Below are 17,291 nucleotides of genomic sequence, written 5' to 3'. Positions count from 1 at the left end.
CCACGCTTAGGACGATGTTTAACACATTCAACTCAAGGAATCATAAAGACAAGCATGAAGACTATCAACAAAATCATTATTCTTATACGGCCACAAGGTGGCGCTCCCTGTTTGGATGAGTGCCGCACGATATACACAAGACTAATAAAGGGGAAAAACGAATTATTAGATGGTGATATTAATTGGTTTTGCAAATATTTATGTACTTTTCAATGATAACAGTTTAAAAAATTGGTATTTCGAAACCAGCCTCTGAGAAATCTGTAAATCTTGTGCCAGGCAGATGTGAAACTGCTTTAAAAAAGGAAGTATTTTATGTTTCTTTGCGGCAACCATCCAATCTGTTTTTGTATTACACATATACATATTGTAATATATGTGAACTACATATATCTGATGTGTGAGTGGCTGTCTGGCTGTAAACCTGATTCTCTTGGGGAAGACAGTATTTTTAAATATAAGTTTTAAATTAACTGAACTGAAAAGGAAAGAGAGACAAGAGAGCCTGTTATTCCAGAGATCCATTAAATCCCCAATAATTTTCAATCTGTATACAATGACAGACATGGCACACTCATTAAAAGTGTCTTTGGGCATCTTTTATTGACATTAATACATTTAACACTGGCTCAGTTTCCAGAAGAACCACTGAAAAGGCCACCATGAAAGTGACAGTCAGCTGAACTGAAACGATACGAACTCATCTGACAGCAGGGGACACTAGTGCAAACTCCCTACAACCTACTCCTCTGTTTTATCAGCCCATGCCCATGTTAGCCTAGGAAAATGAATGTAATGGCCAGTAACAGAATCCAGATCACGCATGCGCAGAGTCGCTCCTCGGCCCCGTCAACCAGGAGAGGTGGGTGGGAGAGAACTGCGTCAAGTTGCCGCCAATGGGAACAGAATGACGGAAAACGGGTAATCTAGCTTTCAAAATAAAACGTTAAAATGGTTGGTACTCGTGATAATATACAAATACCTCTCATCTTCCAGTCTACACGGCAGCGTCAAGCAGTGCTTCATCTTGATCACTGATCACCTTCATTATTGGTGTGAATGGTCAGAACTGTGGTCCACATGTGCATCTAAATTCTTAACATTTCCCCCCTTTGTGGAGTCACATGGTTCACTCGAGTTCTGACATGCTTGTCATTTAACTACAACATCTTGGGTGATACTAACAAACTGTGACAAAAGGTGGCAGCTATTTTCAGAAAGCGTCGCTATAGTAAAACTTGTGCAACATATGAGTCTGCAAAATATTCACATTTTGCAGACTTGTGTGTAAACTGGTCTACTATATGTGGCAATGACATTCAAATAACACCATTTTACCTCTGATTAGTTGAAAAAGCGATGATTTAAACATTCATTTTTAATATCAACAAAAAAGTGCCCCGGGGCGTTTTATTTTGACAACCCTGACCGGAAATTACGTCTACCCTTCCTTGTAGCTTGACGCTGGTTCTGAGAGGCTCGAGCGCGGCCGAGCAGGAGAGAGTGGCAGTGAATGTGTCTGCGGCAGCGTTTACCGTTAAAAAACATAAACTACGGCTGAAGAAGAAAGGACCAAACCCCGCTGCAGTTCGAGACGATCTCGGCAGGCCATGGACTATGATAAATTTTAAACAGAGGCTGGTAACGGTGGGCTGTTTTGACGACAAGCGGGTTATTGAACATCTGTAGAAGCATAATGAGGGCATCCGCTATTCTTTACGGTGGTTTTTCCTCCGAGGTTTAGTTAGACGCAGGGTGACACTATTTATAAATGCGTCGCTTTTAGACATTCTCCGAAGGAATAGACACACCGAGGGGACGCAGCCTGTAGAAATTTAGTTAATTCCCTCCTCCCATGGCCCCTGGGGAACAGTGAAGTCATTTGAGAAGTCACCGGAGAAGAAGACACGTCTTAATCATCTCGGTAGTTTTACAGTTTTGCGGAAAAAAAAAAAAAAAACGTCTCTCCCTTCCATCGGCTCGCGGTCGCACCAGACTCCCCCTGCTTTCTCTCCGTTTTTACATCTTACATGGTTTTGTCTTTCTGAGCATTCATCGTCGACCCTCCCGTGGGCATTTCCCCCGTTAAAGGATGCCGGATCAAATATCGGTGTCCGAGTTTCTCTCGGAGACGACAGAGGATTACAATTCCCCGACAACATCCAGCTTCACCACCCGACTGCAGAGCTGCAGGAACACGGTGAATGTGTTGGAGGAGGTAAGGCCACTGTGTCAGCCTGCATGATGGATGGATGGATGGATGGATGGGTGGATGGAGATGCCTAATTACACAACACAACCAAAGAGATGATCATATTTAAACACTTTTCATGCAAATACAACAGGTTTTAACGGTCAAATGTGATTTATTTACAGCCAAAGCTCCGTGCATTCAACGCTAAATTCAACTGCTGATGCGTTTCAGAAACCCACTGGAGGCCCAAATGCATTATTATGTTGCACATCCGCTGCCCACGAAAGAAAATACTTGCACCTGTTGAGCTGCAGTTGCTGTTAAAGTGCATTTTCTGCTGTTGCACGCTTATTGTACTTCACTACCTAATGCAAAAATGCACCCCCCCCCCCAACCCCCAACCCCCAACCCCAAACCCCAAACACACACTTAGACACACACGGATGGTTGGTGCAGAACTGCTGTGTGGAGGTGAACTCTTGCGTGTTTGTGAATCTGCTGCTCTTTCTTGCCAGATATGTAGAGTAATAATGGAGGGGGTGGGCGGCTTTGGTGGAAGAGTGTTGGGTATAGGAGGATGTGCACTCAGGCCTGCAGCTCTCTGTGTTCACTATTACATAACTCACAGCTTCAGAGCATGCTGCCAGGCTGTGTGTGTGTGTGAGAGAAGACCCTCTCTAAGCACTGGCAGTCAGCTCTGTACATAACCGTTTCAGGATTATAGAGATTCCCCAAACTCACACGGGCCAGATTGCATTTAAAAGCGATAGATCTCTCGTCAGGAGTGAAATGCTGCACAGAAACGCACCCACGGCCCCTCTCTGTGATGCTGTGTCACCTTCCATCATGCAGGGGGGAGCGTAATCAGGTCAGGCAGGTGGGTTGTTGTGTGTGTATGTGTGTGTTTCCCACCTCCCCACCCCCGCCATGCCCCTCCGCTGGCATCCTTCCCGCTTTGATTAAATGGAGCATCAAACCAGGGGAGCGCACACCTTCACTGTTGTCCGTTAGGGCTAAAACGTGACCTCATTTCCCGCTTTAATACACATTTAGCCGCGTACGTGGATGACTTCAGGCTCACGGTATTTAGCGTAATCTGTCATGTAAAAGCATTGAATGTGATTCGCAACTTTTCATTTGTGCTGATTTAAAGTGACTAAATGGGGTTTATTTGTCATGTACAGATCACTTGTGTGTAAGATGAGCCGGACAGTAACCAGAGCTGGTTTGTTTAAAAGGAAAAAGCACAGGCCTCGTCCTCTCCTCTGCATCCTGACAGCACAATCCGTCATTTATAATGTCAATCCTTTACATGCTCATTGTAACATAATAACAGCAAATCTCCCAAAGCAGAACCAGGGCCGTGTTTACTCCCAACCCGGAGCTCGGTTTGTGTCTGCTGACTGTAACAAGGAAAAGGCTCGCATCATGAATCACCTCTCTGGCTCTGTGCCTCTGAACCGAGAGAGACTGCAGCAGCACAAACGAAAAACATCTGTTAGAAAGGGCCGCCATGTGCGCTGGGCTTCGGTAGCCGCTCTGGAATTTTTTTTTCTTTTTTTGCAGAGATCACATGACAGGGAAGACCATTATGGTGGTACCAAAGAGGGAGCAGCACGCTCTTCGGTGCTTAAACAAAGGCAAGATGCTCCTGGAACTCTTCGGCGAGGACGAGTCGGCCTGTTGGCTCGCTCAGAACGGGATACACCCATCAGACAAAGGCTGTGGTGAAGGCACAAGCAGCAGACAGCCAGCCTAAAGCCGTGGGTACTGGTAGATTAGTGTGTTTTATAAAATTAGCTCCCCTGTTTGATCCCTGCGTAGGCATGCAGCCGCTCACTTGCATCATACACCCAGCAGAGCCGCCGCAGTGAAGCAAAGCTGCCTTCACGTCGCCTGAAGAGGAGTTTGTTTAAAACATCCCGGGTTTCTGCTGAGCTCTGCGTTTCTGTCCTCAAACTTAAAGCGTTCATCCCTTTCTCCCTCCCCTCTCCAAGTCATTTCCTCGCTATGTTGACGAGTTAAATTATGCAAAGGTACGACTTGAATATTTAATGCTGTAACTTGAGGGGGCGAGTTGACCCGCAGGAGGGTAGTCATTCTCTGAGTCATCTGGAGGTGCAAAGAAAGGAAAGAAGAAGAAAAACAACATGTCGCAGCATCATATCATCTTAATCCAGCACCGCACATCAATTATTGATCAGTGCATAATGACACAAAAGTATTCCTGACTTGCCAGCCTCCACCCCGGAGCCTCGCTCTCCCCGCGGCGGCAGCAGAGCTCCCCGAGATGTTTGCTATTTACTCTCGGATCAGCGCAGAAATACGGAAACGGCGAGCAGCGAGATGGAGATGAAGGCTCAAAAATAACTTTTCTGGCCCTGTTGGCTGGACTGTTTGAGACACAGGAGGTGGGGGCATTGTGTCTGTGTGTGCGTGGGTGGCAGACCGGAAGCCGGTTGGTGTGTCTGGGTTTTATTTTGGTGTCATCTCGGGTGCCAAGCGGCCATTGTTGTGGTGTTTTTTCCCCCACTGTGTTTCCCAGGAAGCAGTGCTGGATTTTCTGTTGGTGGAGTCGGGGGGGCGGTAGGTGGTAATTATCTTTTGTTGGTCCAGATTGCAGAGAGTAGCTGCAGTTGAGGAGTATTTGCATTACTGTCAAAAATAACGGCGGCTGCCCTGAAACACACTTGCAATAAAATATTTGGATTTTAGTCCCTGAACACTGAAAATATTTGGTATTTTTGTTTTGCGAGTGCCAGCCTCAGGACAAAAATGTACCTTTTCAGCATCACAACACTGATAAAACCTCAAAAACAGGAGTCTAATCTGAACATTTTGTATTGTCTGTCTTGAACATTGGGCCACAAACATGATGCATGTGGGGGTATTTTTTGTCTCCGATTACCCTGGAAACAGCTTACTAAAGTTTGCCCAAATGCAAAAATTGTCACTGAATAATTTTCGGCTAAAGACTCGACTAATTATTTTGACAGTAGTGGAGTTTGCTCATAATGGAAACTACCACTCTCCTCTGTGAAATACCAGTGTGAAAAACAAGTGAAAAAGCCTGAACGAACTTCCCACATTACAAACTTTATACAGTTTGTTTTCTGCTTTATGTTGCATTTTTTTTGCCATTGCAAATATTTTTTGCCACTAACGGAAGGGGAATTTTTTTAATCTTGTTTTTGAACGTCACTTAGCCCAACGCCACTGCTTTAGCAACACGGCAAATTAAAGCTGCAATAATTGGTTGCGTAATAGATTTGGCAATAAAAATGAATGGGCAGTTATCTTTACACTCAATTAATTATTTAAGTCATTATTAAAACAAAGCTGTCAACCCATGAGGACCTGCTGCTTTTCTCTGGTTTATATGGTTGTAAACTGAATATTCGGGTTTGGGACGGGGTGGAGACGCATTCACATTTCAGGTCGGGAGGAGAAACGCTCCTACATTTAAACATCATGGAAGACCTCAACAGGGTTTTCAATATGAGCAGATATCCAACGTTGACCTTTTCAAGACGACTGTTGAATTAGTGGAATATTCATCCATTAACCACGTAAGCAGCTTAGTAGGAATATTGTTTTTTTCAGAATATGAGCAAAAAGGGGAATATTTTATGCATGCAAGCAGTCACTGAAAGACTTAATGATTATGATTGAAAATAAGATTCACTGATAAAGAAAATATTTGCGGCTTTACAGAAAATGTGAGTCTTTAAAACACAACGTTACTTTCAGATTTGCTCTTTATCTGATTGCCTTTGATTTGTTCCACACAAACCGCAGCCTATAACACGTCAACCTGATCTGAATGTGCATCGTTCCTCCCAAAAGCCAAAGAGGAGCCAGCACAATAAATCGACTAACCATACTGTACAGCAGAGAATGGCTAATGCGGCATTTGAATGAAAATATCGGAGGTTATTGCTCTAAGACTCTACTGCTTTCTCAGGTTTTCTCTCATTTCGGTTAAAATTAGCAGCAGCAGGCACTTGTTATCCCCCTGCGGGGCATGTATTGTCTCCCTCTCTACCCCACAGATGGCACTTTGCGTCACTGGGTTTGCTTTCCTAAACCACAGCGAGCCATAGCAGCGATACAAGGGAAACCCTCAGTGCATTGGCATTCCTTTGAGCATGCCTCTCACACCACATCACATGGGCTGCAGCAGAAAAATGTTGACTTTTCACAGTCCTTCTATTCAAGCGTGGCTTGGCTTGACCTAATAGGCAGCGGCCCTTTATATTTTGGACTTTTATGTAACAGCCTTTTCACTTGCGGCATTTGAAGCCGGACGCACTTTAGAGAGGTTGATGCTATCCTGGATGTGGAGACAAAGCTGAATGAGGAGTTTTATTCCAAACCACTGCGTATTCAAGATGAAAGTCATCGCCTGAAGTCGTCGTGGAGTAATTCTGAGATTGACAAAGATCCCGTAACTGCTGCCAGGAAAGGACTTAACATTCCTGCCATTCTTCAAAACGCTTTAGAGTTTATTTATGTCAATTTATCTGAGTTCACGTCACCACCAATCACATGCTGGATGTCTCCTTTTGGAGGACGCTCGCCTTCCTGGAGTCCTGTGGAGATTGTGACCACTAATGAAGCTGCAGAGCGAGATAACGACGGGATGCACGTTTTGTCATATTCAGAAATGCATATGTGGCAGAAACCAGCAAAGAGCCAAGAAGACGGAGCACAGTGTCGGCTTTACAACCGAAGAAGCGGTTTTCTGAGATCAGTATCGTGTTGGCAGATACACAGGGACTGCAGCTAACCTGCTGCTTTTTATCTGCAGATTTGTTTGTCAAACAAAGCAACAAATCGTCACATTTGAGAGGCTTGAACAGGAAAATTCTGCTTGAAAATGACTATTAAAATAGTTTCAGATGAATATTCTGTGGGTTGACTAATTGTCTAATGGTTTCAGCTTTAAAAGACACCATTAGGGATTATACTGTTACTTTTTTAAAGCCCTCAATAGACCAAACAAAGCCTGCTAATCTCATAATTAAACCTGTCTATTAGTACAAGTTAGAGGGTGTTTCTCACTCTCAGAATGTAGGTTTATTCAGAATATTTCAGCAGTATGAAGAACCGCAAACTGAAAGGCTGCATCATGCAAACCTCTGTAGTTTCTACTTATCAAAAGGACCGGAGGAAAGAGAAATTAGTGACCCAGAAGGCAGCGTGTAGGAAATGCATTCATCATGTTTGTAAGGCCTGGAGGACACACACAATGAAAAACTCTGCAAGTAAACAACAAGACCATGTTTGTTTAAAGCAGAGCACCCATCGGGCTCCTTTAAAGACTGCGAGCTCGTGTTTATGATTCACAAAAGCATTGTTGTTTGGTCGAGAGCGTGTAGTAAAACATGAACTATTTGTTAACTGTCAGAGTTTCGAGTTGTTTGTCTGAAAAGCACCTGAGGCCACATCCTCAGCGACACGTCGTCATGTGAGGCGTGAGCCTCGTCACATGTAGCGTCCGGCCCACCAGCAGCCCCCTCTGACAGTGTCTACACAGATCACAGATTGCTCTGAGCTGGCAGGAAACCAGAGAATTTCATTTTCATTTTCTCCTCACAGCTTCATGTGTTCGGCCTGTCGTCTCTCATGTACTTAATTAACACTGAATACATCTGTGGACACCCTGCGTCTGTCTGCTGGTGGATGTTGAGCCTGTGAAAGATTAAAAAAACTTGTTGATTGTTATATTTTGCAGTGTGGTTGGTTAAAGTTGAATTATTCCTTCACACTGTAAATAGATAAATGGGATCATGCAGTTTTTTCTTTCATTTCTTGCTTGATTTGGTCCATATTTTGGACTGCTTTTAAATCCCTCCACCAGCAGAAAATGAGGCAACAGCGATGAATAATTCAAAAGGACGAGACGAGTTTTTATCATACTTGGCTTTACATAACAAAACTGAGTGGCGGCTATTTGAGGCTCCGTTCGGCAACATTTGCAGCCGAGCAGCACAGCTGTGTCACATTCAATTATTAATGAAGTTATGGTTTTTTATTCATCATTTGTCCCTCGTGTCACCAAACCCAGTGAATCATACGCTGTGAGAGAATGGGAGCGTTTCTCGTCCCTGGGCACCGTTACTCACATGACATCTTGTTCCAGTTAAACTGCACTGCAAAAAAAAAAAAAAAAAAGAAGCAGTTTAAGTGGTCATTTCCAGGTTTCACACACTCAGGTTTGACATTTTCACTGAAGACTAAATGCTGTTTTCGACACAACATAGTGATGTAACAGAGACTGGTGCTATGATGTTGATTTTCTCAGATTTCTTGTGAATGAAGCTTGAATTTTGTTTTGTAGCTCAGAGTTTTTGGACGTTTTTGACCTGCGTTTCCACCTGTCAGCAGTAAAATAGCCCATTTGGCTTTAACTGACTTACTTACCGCAGACTGTTGCTTTAAGTTGACACTCAAACACACACTCCTTTGGTTTAAAATGCTTACTGTAGTCAGCAGGCCTGAAAAACTAGAATATTTCCTCAAATTAAACTCTGCCTGGAAGCGTTCGTGTCATCAATGGAGCCATTATGCTGAGGTCAAGTGACGCGTATTGACCACGTAAGTTGATAATGGAGGAAGGGGAAAAGGGAAAAAGAAGGTTAAGACAAGTAAAATGGTACAAACTAGAAAACGTTTTGCAAGATTTTCAGTTTAAAAAAAGACTCCAGTGCTGCGTTTTGACGGCTTCTGTGTGCTAGCAAAGGATTAGCGGCTAATGCAAGAGGCTTTACTTATCTATGGCGAGCCCTGCTAGCTTACCTACGGTACCTCGTAGCCTAATGCTTCATTCATGTTGTCAAAAATCTCCTGTTATTCTGACTCAGAAGAGTTCACACATTATTTCAAAATGATTAAAAGCTTTGTTGTCGCATCACATAAATGTTAATTAAGCATACAGTAGCTTTGCTTACTGTGATGCAAATTGTTAGCGGTTTGCTAACAAGTGAAACTAGATACCATCAATTTTGCTCCTATTTTAACGAGCGATGATTGTTTTAGTTTTATGTAGGATTATGTTTATTTGATGGTGGCTCTGCTGACATTTTTGTAATTATTGCAGTTTTGTGGCTGTCAGAAATTCAGTATTTTCCACTTGGAAGTACAACTAAGGTAGACACAAGCAGCTTCACACACTCGTCTGCTCATATTACGGTCTGTTTGTTCTTTGTTATTTGTTTGTATTTGAGCGGGCGGGCAGCCATGTGCCTTTGACATCAAATTGAGAAATGGGATTTGAGATATTGCAGTTTCATTTCATGTGACAGTAAATATGGTCGGTTTATGGAAGGTATGCAAACCATGGTGGTAAATTACAACACGTCATCACTGCAGGAATGCGCTGAGCGTCACAGGCTGATGATACATGAATAAAAGAGCATCCAAGGCGGGCTAATGTTTCTTCAAATCCCTCTATAAATGCTAACAAACCTCTCAGCCATTTTCTGATTTGTTCCGTCTCCCTCAGCAGGAGGTGCGACTCTGTTGTGTTGCTTGTTTGTCGGCTTGTTTGCCGTCTGTGGCTGAAATCTGATAATCGGTCTGTGGGCCACAGCTGTTGGCCTACCTTCCTGCCACAGCTGCACTGCGTATATCATCAAGGGCTATTACCCGGCAGCGGATTAGCCCCGGACCAGACTCTGCCCTGACACCCTGATCCCCCTGCTCTTCCCCAGATTTAGGCGGGGAAGAGTGGGTCAGTGTTCACATCTGTCTGCAGCATTCCTCATCCAGATCGACGCCGTTAAAGTCTCCTTCTGTCGACAGCCATTTTAATCCCTGATGGAGAGATTCAATGCACCTACACAGCATGATGCGTTTACACGGCACTACAGGAAGTACACAGGCCAGAATTTAATTTGTCTAATGCTTTTGGTTGCTGAACATTTTACCTGCTAAACATCAGCATGTTAGCGTTGCCACTGTGAGCATGTTAGCATGCTTATGTTAGCATTCAGCTAAAAACACCACTGCTCCTCACAGAGCTGCTGGCATGGCTATAGGCTCTTAGTCTTGTTCCTTAGTGACCATTATCCATCCTTACTGAGGATTAGACTGAATATTAATCTAAATTACCATTAATAACAATTGAATCAATGCTAAGAAAAATATGATACTTGAAATATCATCCAGTGACACACTGAGTGCTTTAGGGTGGCTTGAAGAGACGACAACATTGCTTAATTAGCTTTTATAGTTTGTGTATTAGTTCAGCTGCAGCAAAACAGCTGCAGATCTTCTTCATGTTCCTGTCTTCATCTTTTTTATCTGTTTTTCTTGTTCTTTGCTTTATATCAGTGCAGTGGTAACATTGTCCTCAAGGGATGTTGTCCTGTTGTTGTCCTGTGATGGCTGCCCGTCTTGTTGTGGCCTGCGGGGTAAACAGTGCATCTCTGTCTGTGAGCTTTGATCGCGTCTGGCCCTGGACCGTATCTGTGTGTGCGTGGTCTGCAGCTAAACAACCGATGCGGCTTTTCAATGTCGAATTTCAATACCACCTTTCCTGGAACAGCCAAGCGCCCGCTGAGGTCATTCAGGCCCAGAGGAAAAGCACCCACAATCCTTCAAGACAAGCTGTTTACATGCTGTCCTAATGCCATTCAGTGTCAGTGAAAGGTGTCTTTTTCCACATCGTGACAGCAGCCATCAGAGCGACTGTCGCCACTCTCTGAATGTCGTCAATAGGGAAGTCCAAGTGGAAATGAAGCATTAGTGGAGGCCAAAGCTTTTGGCGAGTGGAACGGCAGAGGCTCTGCTCAAACCTCTGAACATCCAAATGGCCTGTGGGAGTGGATACACCTGTGGTTTTGGAATAGCTGGTCTCTCACCCAGCAGAGTCCCATAAAGTGTGAAATTCGAGACTCGTCTGCAGAAAAACTTCAAGGAATGCTGTAAAGCGCTCTGCAGAGCCTGCGCCTGTGACTTTGGCCAAGGACTCAGGATCGAGCGGTGCGCAGGAACGCTCCTCAGAGGCTCGAGGAATAACTTCACTTCTCATGGCGCATGTTTGTCGAGGGAGCACATTCTTTGGCGGCGTGCCCAAAAGATTTACAACGCGGGCGGCCGGTTGGTAGGAAGTGGAGCTGGCAGACTTATCAGCTGATCAATGATAAGTGGAAGATAAGAGATAAAAACTTGAAGTGGTTTATTTTAGTGGTTACACAGCGGTCTGCTGCCAGCTCCTCTGGTGTAGTATTTATCTTTCAGTGTGTTATAAACCAATACCCAAACAATCAAAGTATTTCATGTTGACATAATAAGCTGGATATTTGACCTGTATTGAAACCACAAGTTTGTGACTGATTAACAGTTTGACAACACTTTAACAAAACACACACACAAAAAAATCTCATTCTGTAGTTTAAGGCTACGTTTACGGAAAACGCAAAAGTGGCGTTGCGTTCTCACTCTTTATTCCGCGTTTAGACAAGTGTTTTTTTGGGGGGGAGATCTGTGTGCATACGGTAACGCAAAAGTGCGTGGAATCAGAGAATGTAAGGGACGGGCTCTGCCAGATCACAGCATACTTTTGCGTTTTTACCCTTTAGACAGGAACGCAACGGTGGAGCGTTTTTAAGATTTCCGCTCTGGAGGGGGGTTTCACTTTTTTGTGTTTTTAAGCCCCAAAAACGCAGTTGCCGTCGAAATGAAAGGCTCATCCGATAAAATATTTTGTCGTTTTCACCCGCGAGCGTTGTCATGTAAACGGGGCCTAAGACTACAAACAATGATTACTTTATTATCTATAAACCCTCCATTATTTTCTCAATTGGCCAGTTAATTGTTTGGTCCATAAAGATAAGATAAAACTTTATTAATCCCCTGTAGGAGAAATGAGGGTGTTACAGGCAACAGCACTAGCGAAATGGAAATATAAATGTTTAAAATCAATGTAAAAGTAATAGCAAAGTCAACTTTTAAGCCCATATGGTCGTCATCTGTAGAAGAAGATCATGCTGTATGGTAGAAAGCTGGATGTTGTGGTGAGATTTCGTTTCTCTGTCGTCGAGAATGTCGTTTCATTCTCAGACCAGGAATGTTTTGAGTCTTGAATCCACGCCGTCTTTCGAATGCAGAGGAACAAACGTGTGGCTCGGGCCTCTTATCTTAAACACCATCACTGGTTGCTTTGTTCAGGTGCTGGAGTTTCACTTTTTTGAGGTTTGTGGGCGAATAAACCTCCGTCTGTTTGAGCTGGAAGTTTAAAGGAAGCCCCTCGAAGATGTGTGACAGCGAATGCGCCTGTGTTTCCAGAGATGCGACACGTCTGTTTTTCAGACTTGACAAGCGATTAAGCGCTTTAGTAACGTATTAAAACCGTGTATTTCCTGGTTACAGCTGCAGACATGTTTGCTTTCCTCAGCTTTATTTCATTGTAAATCCAAAAACAATTAGTCGATTAATAGTTTAGTCGTTGAAGTCGTTGAAGTCTAGTTCCAGCTTCTCAGGTGTGAGGATTTGTTGAGTTACTTCTCTCAAGCCATAGTAAGCTGAATATTCTGGGGGGTTTTCATTGCTGACTGGACAAAACAAGTAAACTGAACTTCCCATGAATCACTGTTTTATGTGGTTTTACAGGCCAGTTGATTAATTGTTGAGTTCAGATCGTAGTTTGTTGCACCTCTGAATAGAAGGTGGGCGTTTCGCTCGGTTTTGAGGTTCATATTTGTCAGGAAACAAACAACCTCTTTGCTCTGCTGCTGTTTGTCTTCTCACGGATATCAAACTAAGAAGGAGGATTCTGCCTGTCATCTTTTAACCATCAGCTGCCAGTTCCTCCCACTATTCTCCTGTCGACGCTGTTAATAGCAGCACCTCTGAATAATCTTAACATCTGCTTCACATGAATAATAACTTCCTGACTGGTAAACACAGTACAGATAAAGGTATGCTGCTTGTTTGATGCGAGGTGAGTCTGTTGCAGCAGCGTGTGGGCGTGATTGTGAAAACACGCACAATGCTCTGGAAACAAGTGGTGGGCTGAGTGAGAGCGAGCGTCGCAGAGGGAAGCCGCCAGATGATGTGTGAATGTAACACCGCCGCATGCACCGGCAGCGAGCATGCGTGACGGCTCCTGCGCTGAACTCTCCAGAGATCTGCAGCAAGGAGCCGGCAAGTTGGCTTTCTCCGCCGTGTGTCAAATAAACCCACCACAGAAAGCAGCTCATTTCTCTCTCTGAGAGCAGGATGCTAATAGCAGGACTAATAGCAGCAGTACTAATGGAATCGCCTCTGCCTTGTATTGACTTCTCTCAGTGGCCGCTAACATCAGCAGGTCAAGTATGCAAGCTAATTAGAGCAGATTAGGTCAGTGTGGAAGGGTGGCTGTTTTGTCAAAGGCTGCTGAAAAATATATAAAATGCTCTTCAAATTGTGCAGAACAGAGCAGCCAGACTAGCTCTTCACTGTCCTTCTGCACTAACTGTGGGGCCTACACTGAAATCAAGACTTCTGTCGGTCACGCAGACTGTCAAGTGGAAAGGTGCTCCACGCTTCTTTAGTCATGAGCTAGCAGAGGCTGGTTTTTGTCACGGCGTGTCCTTCAAAAAGCCACTGCAGCAGGAATAGATGAGTCCCACCTAGATGTGATTTTGTTGTTGATGTTTGTGTTTGTTGTTTATTTTTTTGTTCTTGTCTCCACAGTAGGTTGCTACTGTTTGCAGCTTCCTGTGTGAAGTTGGTTCACCTGTTTTCTGATCTTCGTATTCGGCTCGTATTGTCGTTTTTTTTGTTGACGCTGTGTGAATCGGATTGTTGTCTTTTTATTGCTCTTGTTTTGTGCGGACCCCCAGGTAGACGAGCGACCACTTCGTTGAAGGTAATGGAGATCAGAATAAAGACCATCTCTACTGGACGCTGATACTTCCTTTGAGCACAAAATTAAAACAGAGCCTTATATTTTTCTTGATTGGTGCATCATCAGATGTTTTAGTGCATGTTATTCTTTGTCAGACAAGCGTTATTATTTCATGGCGATCCAGTTGAGAGCCGGGTCTGTTGAAATTTCATTGTGGTTTGGACTTCCTTGTGGGACGTTCAGGTGCTAATGGGAGGTTGCCACAAATGGAATTGAGAGTTGTCTGCTAAAAGTCTGTGCATCAACGAGCTGCTGTAAGATCGAATCTGGAAAACAACAAAAGCTGAACATTACAGCAGCTTGCCAAGGCCTTTAAAATAAAGGCAACACAAGTGGTATGACAGGATAATACGAGAGAGAGAGATAAGAGGGAGGTTCACCACTTTGTGATTGTATGAAGGATATTCCTACATCTTCATGAACCTGTTGTCGTTTGTTAAAGTTTCCTTGAGAAGTAGGGACTTTATCTAAAAACAGGCTGTATGCTCTGGAGGCTGGTCAGCAGTAATGTGCATGCAGATGTTTAAAGGGCTAAAATCACTGGTTTAGAACTGCTCTGTCATTTTCTGTTTACGGCCTTTCAGCCTTTTCGCTGCAGCTCTGGTCTCTCACTCATGACACTTCTGCATCGTGGAGTAAGGAAGTGTGAGTAGGTGGAGGGCGGCCTGTAAAAGTATGGACCACAGCGAGCTGTGAAAGAGCAGCATGTGGCCAAGCGATTGCTAAATTGCTGCTATTGATCGAGAACCCCTGTGGAAACATTATGTTCTTTTTGAGTGTGAGAAGGTTAAAATCTTGGCTCTTAAACGTCTTCTGTTCGTTCAGGAAAATGACCATTTCACGTTGATTGATGTTTGGGACCCTCATCCACTTGAAAACCCTGAAAAAGACGTAGTCTCACATGTCATTTTATTTGCCTTTTCACATGCACTACATCGGTCATGTGGTCGTCCTGATACACCTCTTAACCAAAACCAAAACCACTGGCAGTCGATCACTCTTTCGCTTCAGTTCAGTATGTGTATGTGTGAGAAATAGGCCATCTGACCTCAGCTGCTTTTGGAAATGTTACATCCTCTCATTTTTCCCATTCCACTTGGAGAGCTGAAGGCCCGGCCAGCTGCAGGCCCAGAGAAAGGGATGTGCATTTGTTTCCTGCCAATGAAAACGGCTCCCCACCCTTCCTGCTTGAGTCATGCCACATAGACTCAACAGACAGTCAGACAAAATGACTTGACGGACAGACAGACCGATCTCCTCCACGTCCTCTTCATTCAGACCTAAACAGAAGCGAGACTAGCTTTTATGCTGTAATACACATCGACAAATACACTTAAATGAATGTTTTTAATAGTAGTTGTGGAATTGTGAGCCAGAAAGGAAATGACAATGCAGAAATAAATCATAAGGTTGGGATGGAGAGTTTAAAAGATGTAGATCTGGTCAGTCACTTTCTCTCTAAAAATACCACAGATGGTTTTTAGCCACGTGTCCTGGCTCTCGGGAAGTCCTTTGATAATTGTGCCCTTTCCTGTTTTCTTCTTCGAGGAAATAATTAGCATAAAAGCAATTCTGAGAACTCGTGTGTCCCACTCTCTGCTGCCACAGTGGCACAGTCGAGTCCCAGTGTGCTGCTGACAAACAGGGAGCTGGCCAGTTAGTCAGAACAGCTTCCCACAACCTCTGTGCTGAAGAATGTCGATCCGACGCGTGAGGCGGCCAGATCGCATCTCCCTGGTAACCACGCAGCCGTCAGCCAGCGCCGTGCCAGATGCCGAGGTGGGAGGAAAGAGCGAGGTTCAAGGAGCTGGGAGGGATGAGCTCAGAGAGGAAATGAGAAAGACGACCAACGTGCCATGAAAGTGACAGAGCGGGAGTCCCCAGAGCGGATCGGCGAATCGAGAAAAGCGCTTCCCAGACAGCCAGAAAAGCGTGTTTATTCCTCAGATGTCAGCGGAGAGCAGTTGGTGTCATTAGACGGAGTGCTGCCGACCCAGGACAGGACACTGACACGCCTGGCCGCTTCCTGCTTCCTGTCAAAGGACGGCTGCAGGGGAAGCGGCAGGGCTGCTGAGGAAGGATAAGGCCTCGGGCAGGAAGCGTGAAGCTGAGACGGCCTCCAGTCAGTCATGCCTGGTCACTTCAACCAACAGCTTCCCCCCCAAGCTTTGACCTCCTGGGCACGACTGTGTGTGTTTGTGTGGTTGTTTGGCAGCCAGGAAGTCAGTCCCCACTGACCCCATCAGTAGCATGGGACTCACTTCAAGGGCTTATGGTCATTTTGGGGGTTATTTTTATTGTAAGCAGGGCAGCACCTAACAAATTTCATTACATTTTTCATTTTTTCTGTTAATTTTTGAGTCTATAAAAAGTGAGAAAATAGGTCTGAGTCTGAGTTTATGTCTTCAGATGTCTTTGTTTGTCTGACCAAGAGTCCAAATCACCAAAATATTCAATTTGAAATGACATAAAACAGAGAAAGCAGCAAATCCTTACACTGGAAAAGCAGGAAGCTCTATTTTCTTTATTATTTATCTTTTCAGATCAATTTTCTCCACTCAGCAAATCACTTCAGGTCATTGCAGAATATAATCTCTCTTTGCAACCTGCATGAAATGCCAGAACTGCTCTTTCTGCTGCCTGATTTTTCACATCAGACATTTTCTGAACTTGGAAGGACACTGAAGGACACGTCTGTCCTCGCCGCTCATGCTGCTTACAGAATCTGGTCTTGCTGAGGCGTCACACATGGCCACTGCCCTTCGCCTCCCTCACGTTGACCCTTGACCTCTTGGGCTCCAACACACTTCCGCCTAAAAGCGTTCTGACACAGACATGTTGCCTTTCACAGCACAAATGGCTCCTCAAGATAGATATTAGATACACGGCCAAAAAAAGTGCCTTATTCTTCGCTTCTTTTTTTGAGCAGCACTAAATAAATCGTCCATACAGTACGCATCACATGCTGTTCGGGTGCAGAGACGAGCGACCGCAGATGTTTTGGCATTGTCACACTTGCTAATCCCCTCGGGTTGAGTGGGAGCTCGCCATTGGCTGCTGGCAGATAAAAACAATCCTTTGACTGTATTCAATAGTTGTCGGCCTTTTGGAGAGCAGAGTTTGGAGGCATTCTTGCCTGTTGCCAAGGGTTTGCAAAGACTGTGTGCCAAGATGGTGCTATTTCATTGATTTTTTTTTTTT

General features: G+C 44.4%; 1 protein-coding gene across 3 annotated transcripts in view; it reads left to right on the top strand.

The window, feature by feature from the left end:
- Positions 1–1,474: 1,474 nt before the first annotated feature.
- asap1b (ArfGAP with SH3 domain, ankyrin repeat and PH domain 1b) overlaps positions 1,475–17,291 on the top strand; it is a 53,471-nt gene continuing 37,654 nt past the window's right edge. For all 3 annotated transcript variants that reach the window (XM_070986453.1, XM_070986451.1, XM_070986452.1), the window contains exon 1: positions 1,475–2,218. In XM_070986453.1, the coding sequence (XP_070842554.1) occupies positions 2,093–2,218 (126 nt within the window). In that variant the 5' untranslated portion in view covers positions 1,475–2,092. The remainder of the gene's footprint in view (positions 2,219–17,291) is intronic.

This window comes from Chaetodon trifascialis, chromosome 18, assembly GCF_039877785.1.
Source record: "Chaetodon trifascialis isolate fChaTrf1 chromosome 18, fChaTrf1.hap1, whole genome shotgun sequence".
Classification (NCBI taxonomy): Eukaryota; Metazoa; Chordata; class Actinopteri; order Chaetodontiformes; family Chaetodontidae; genus Chaetodon; species Chaetodon trifascialis.
This window is presented reverse-complemented; position numbering and strand designations above follow the sequence as displayed.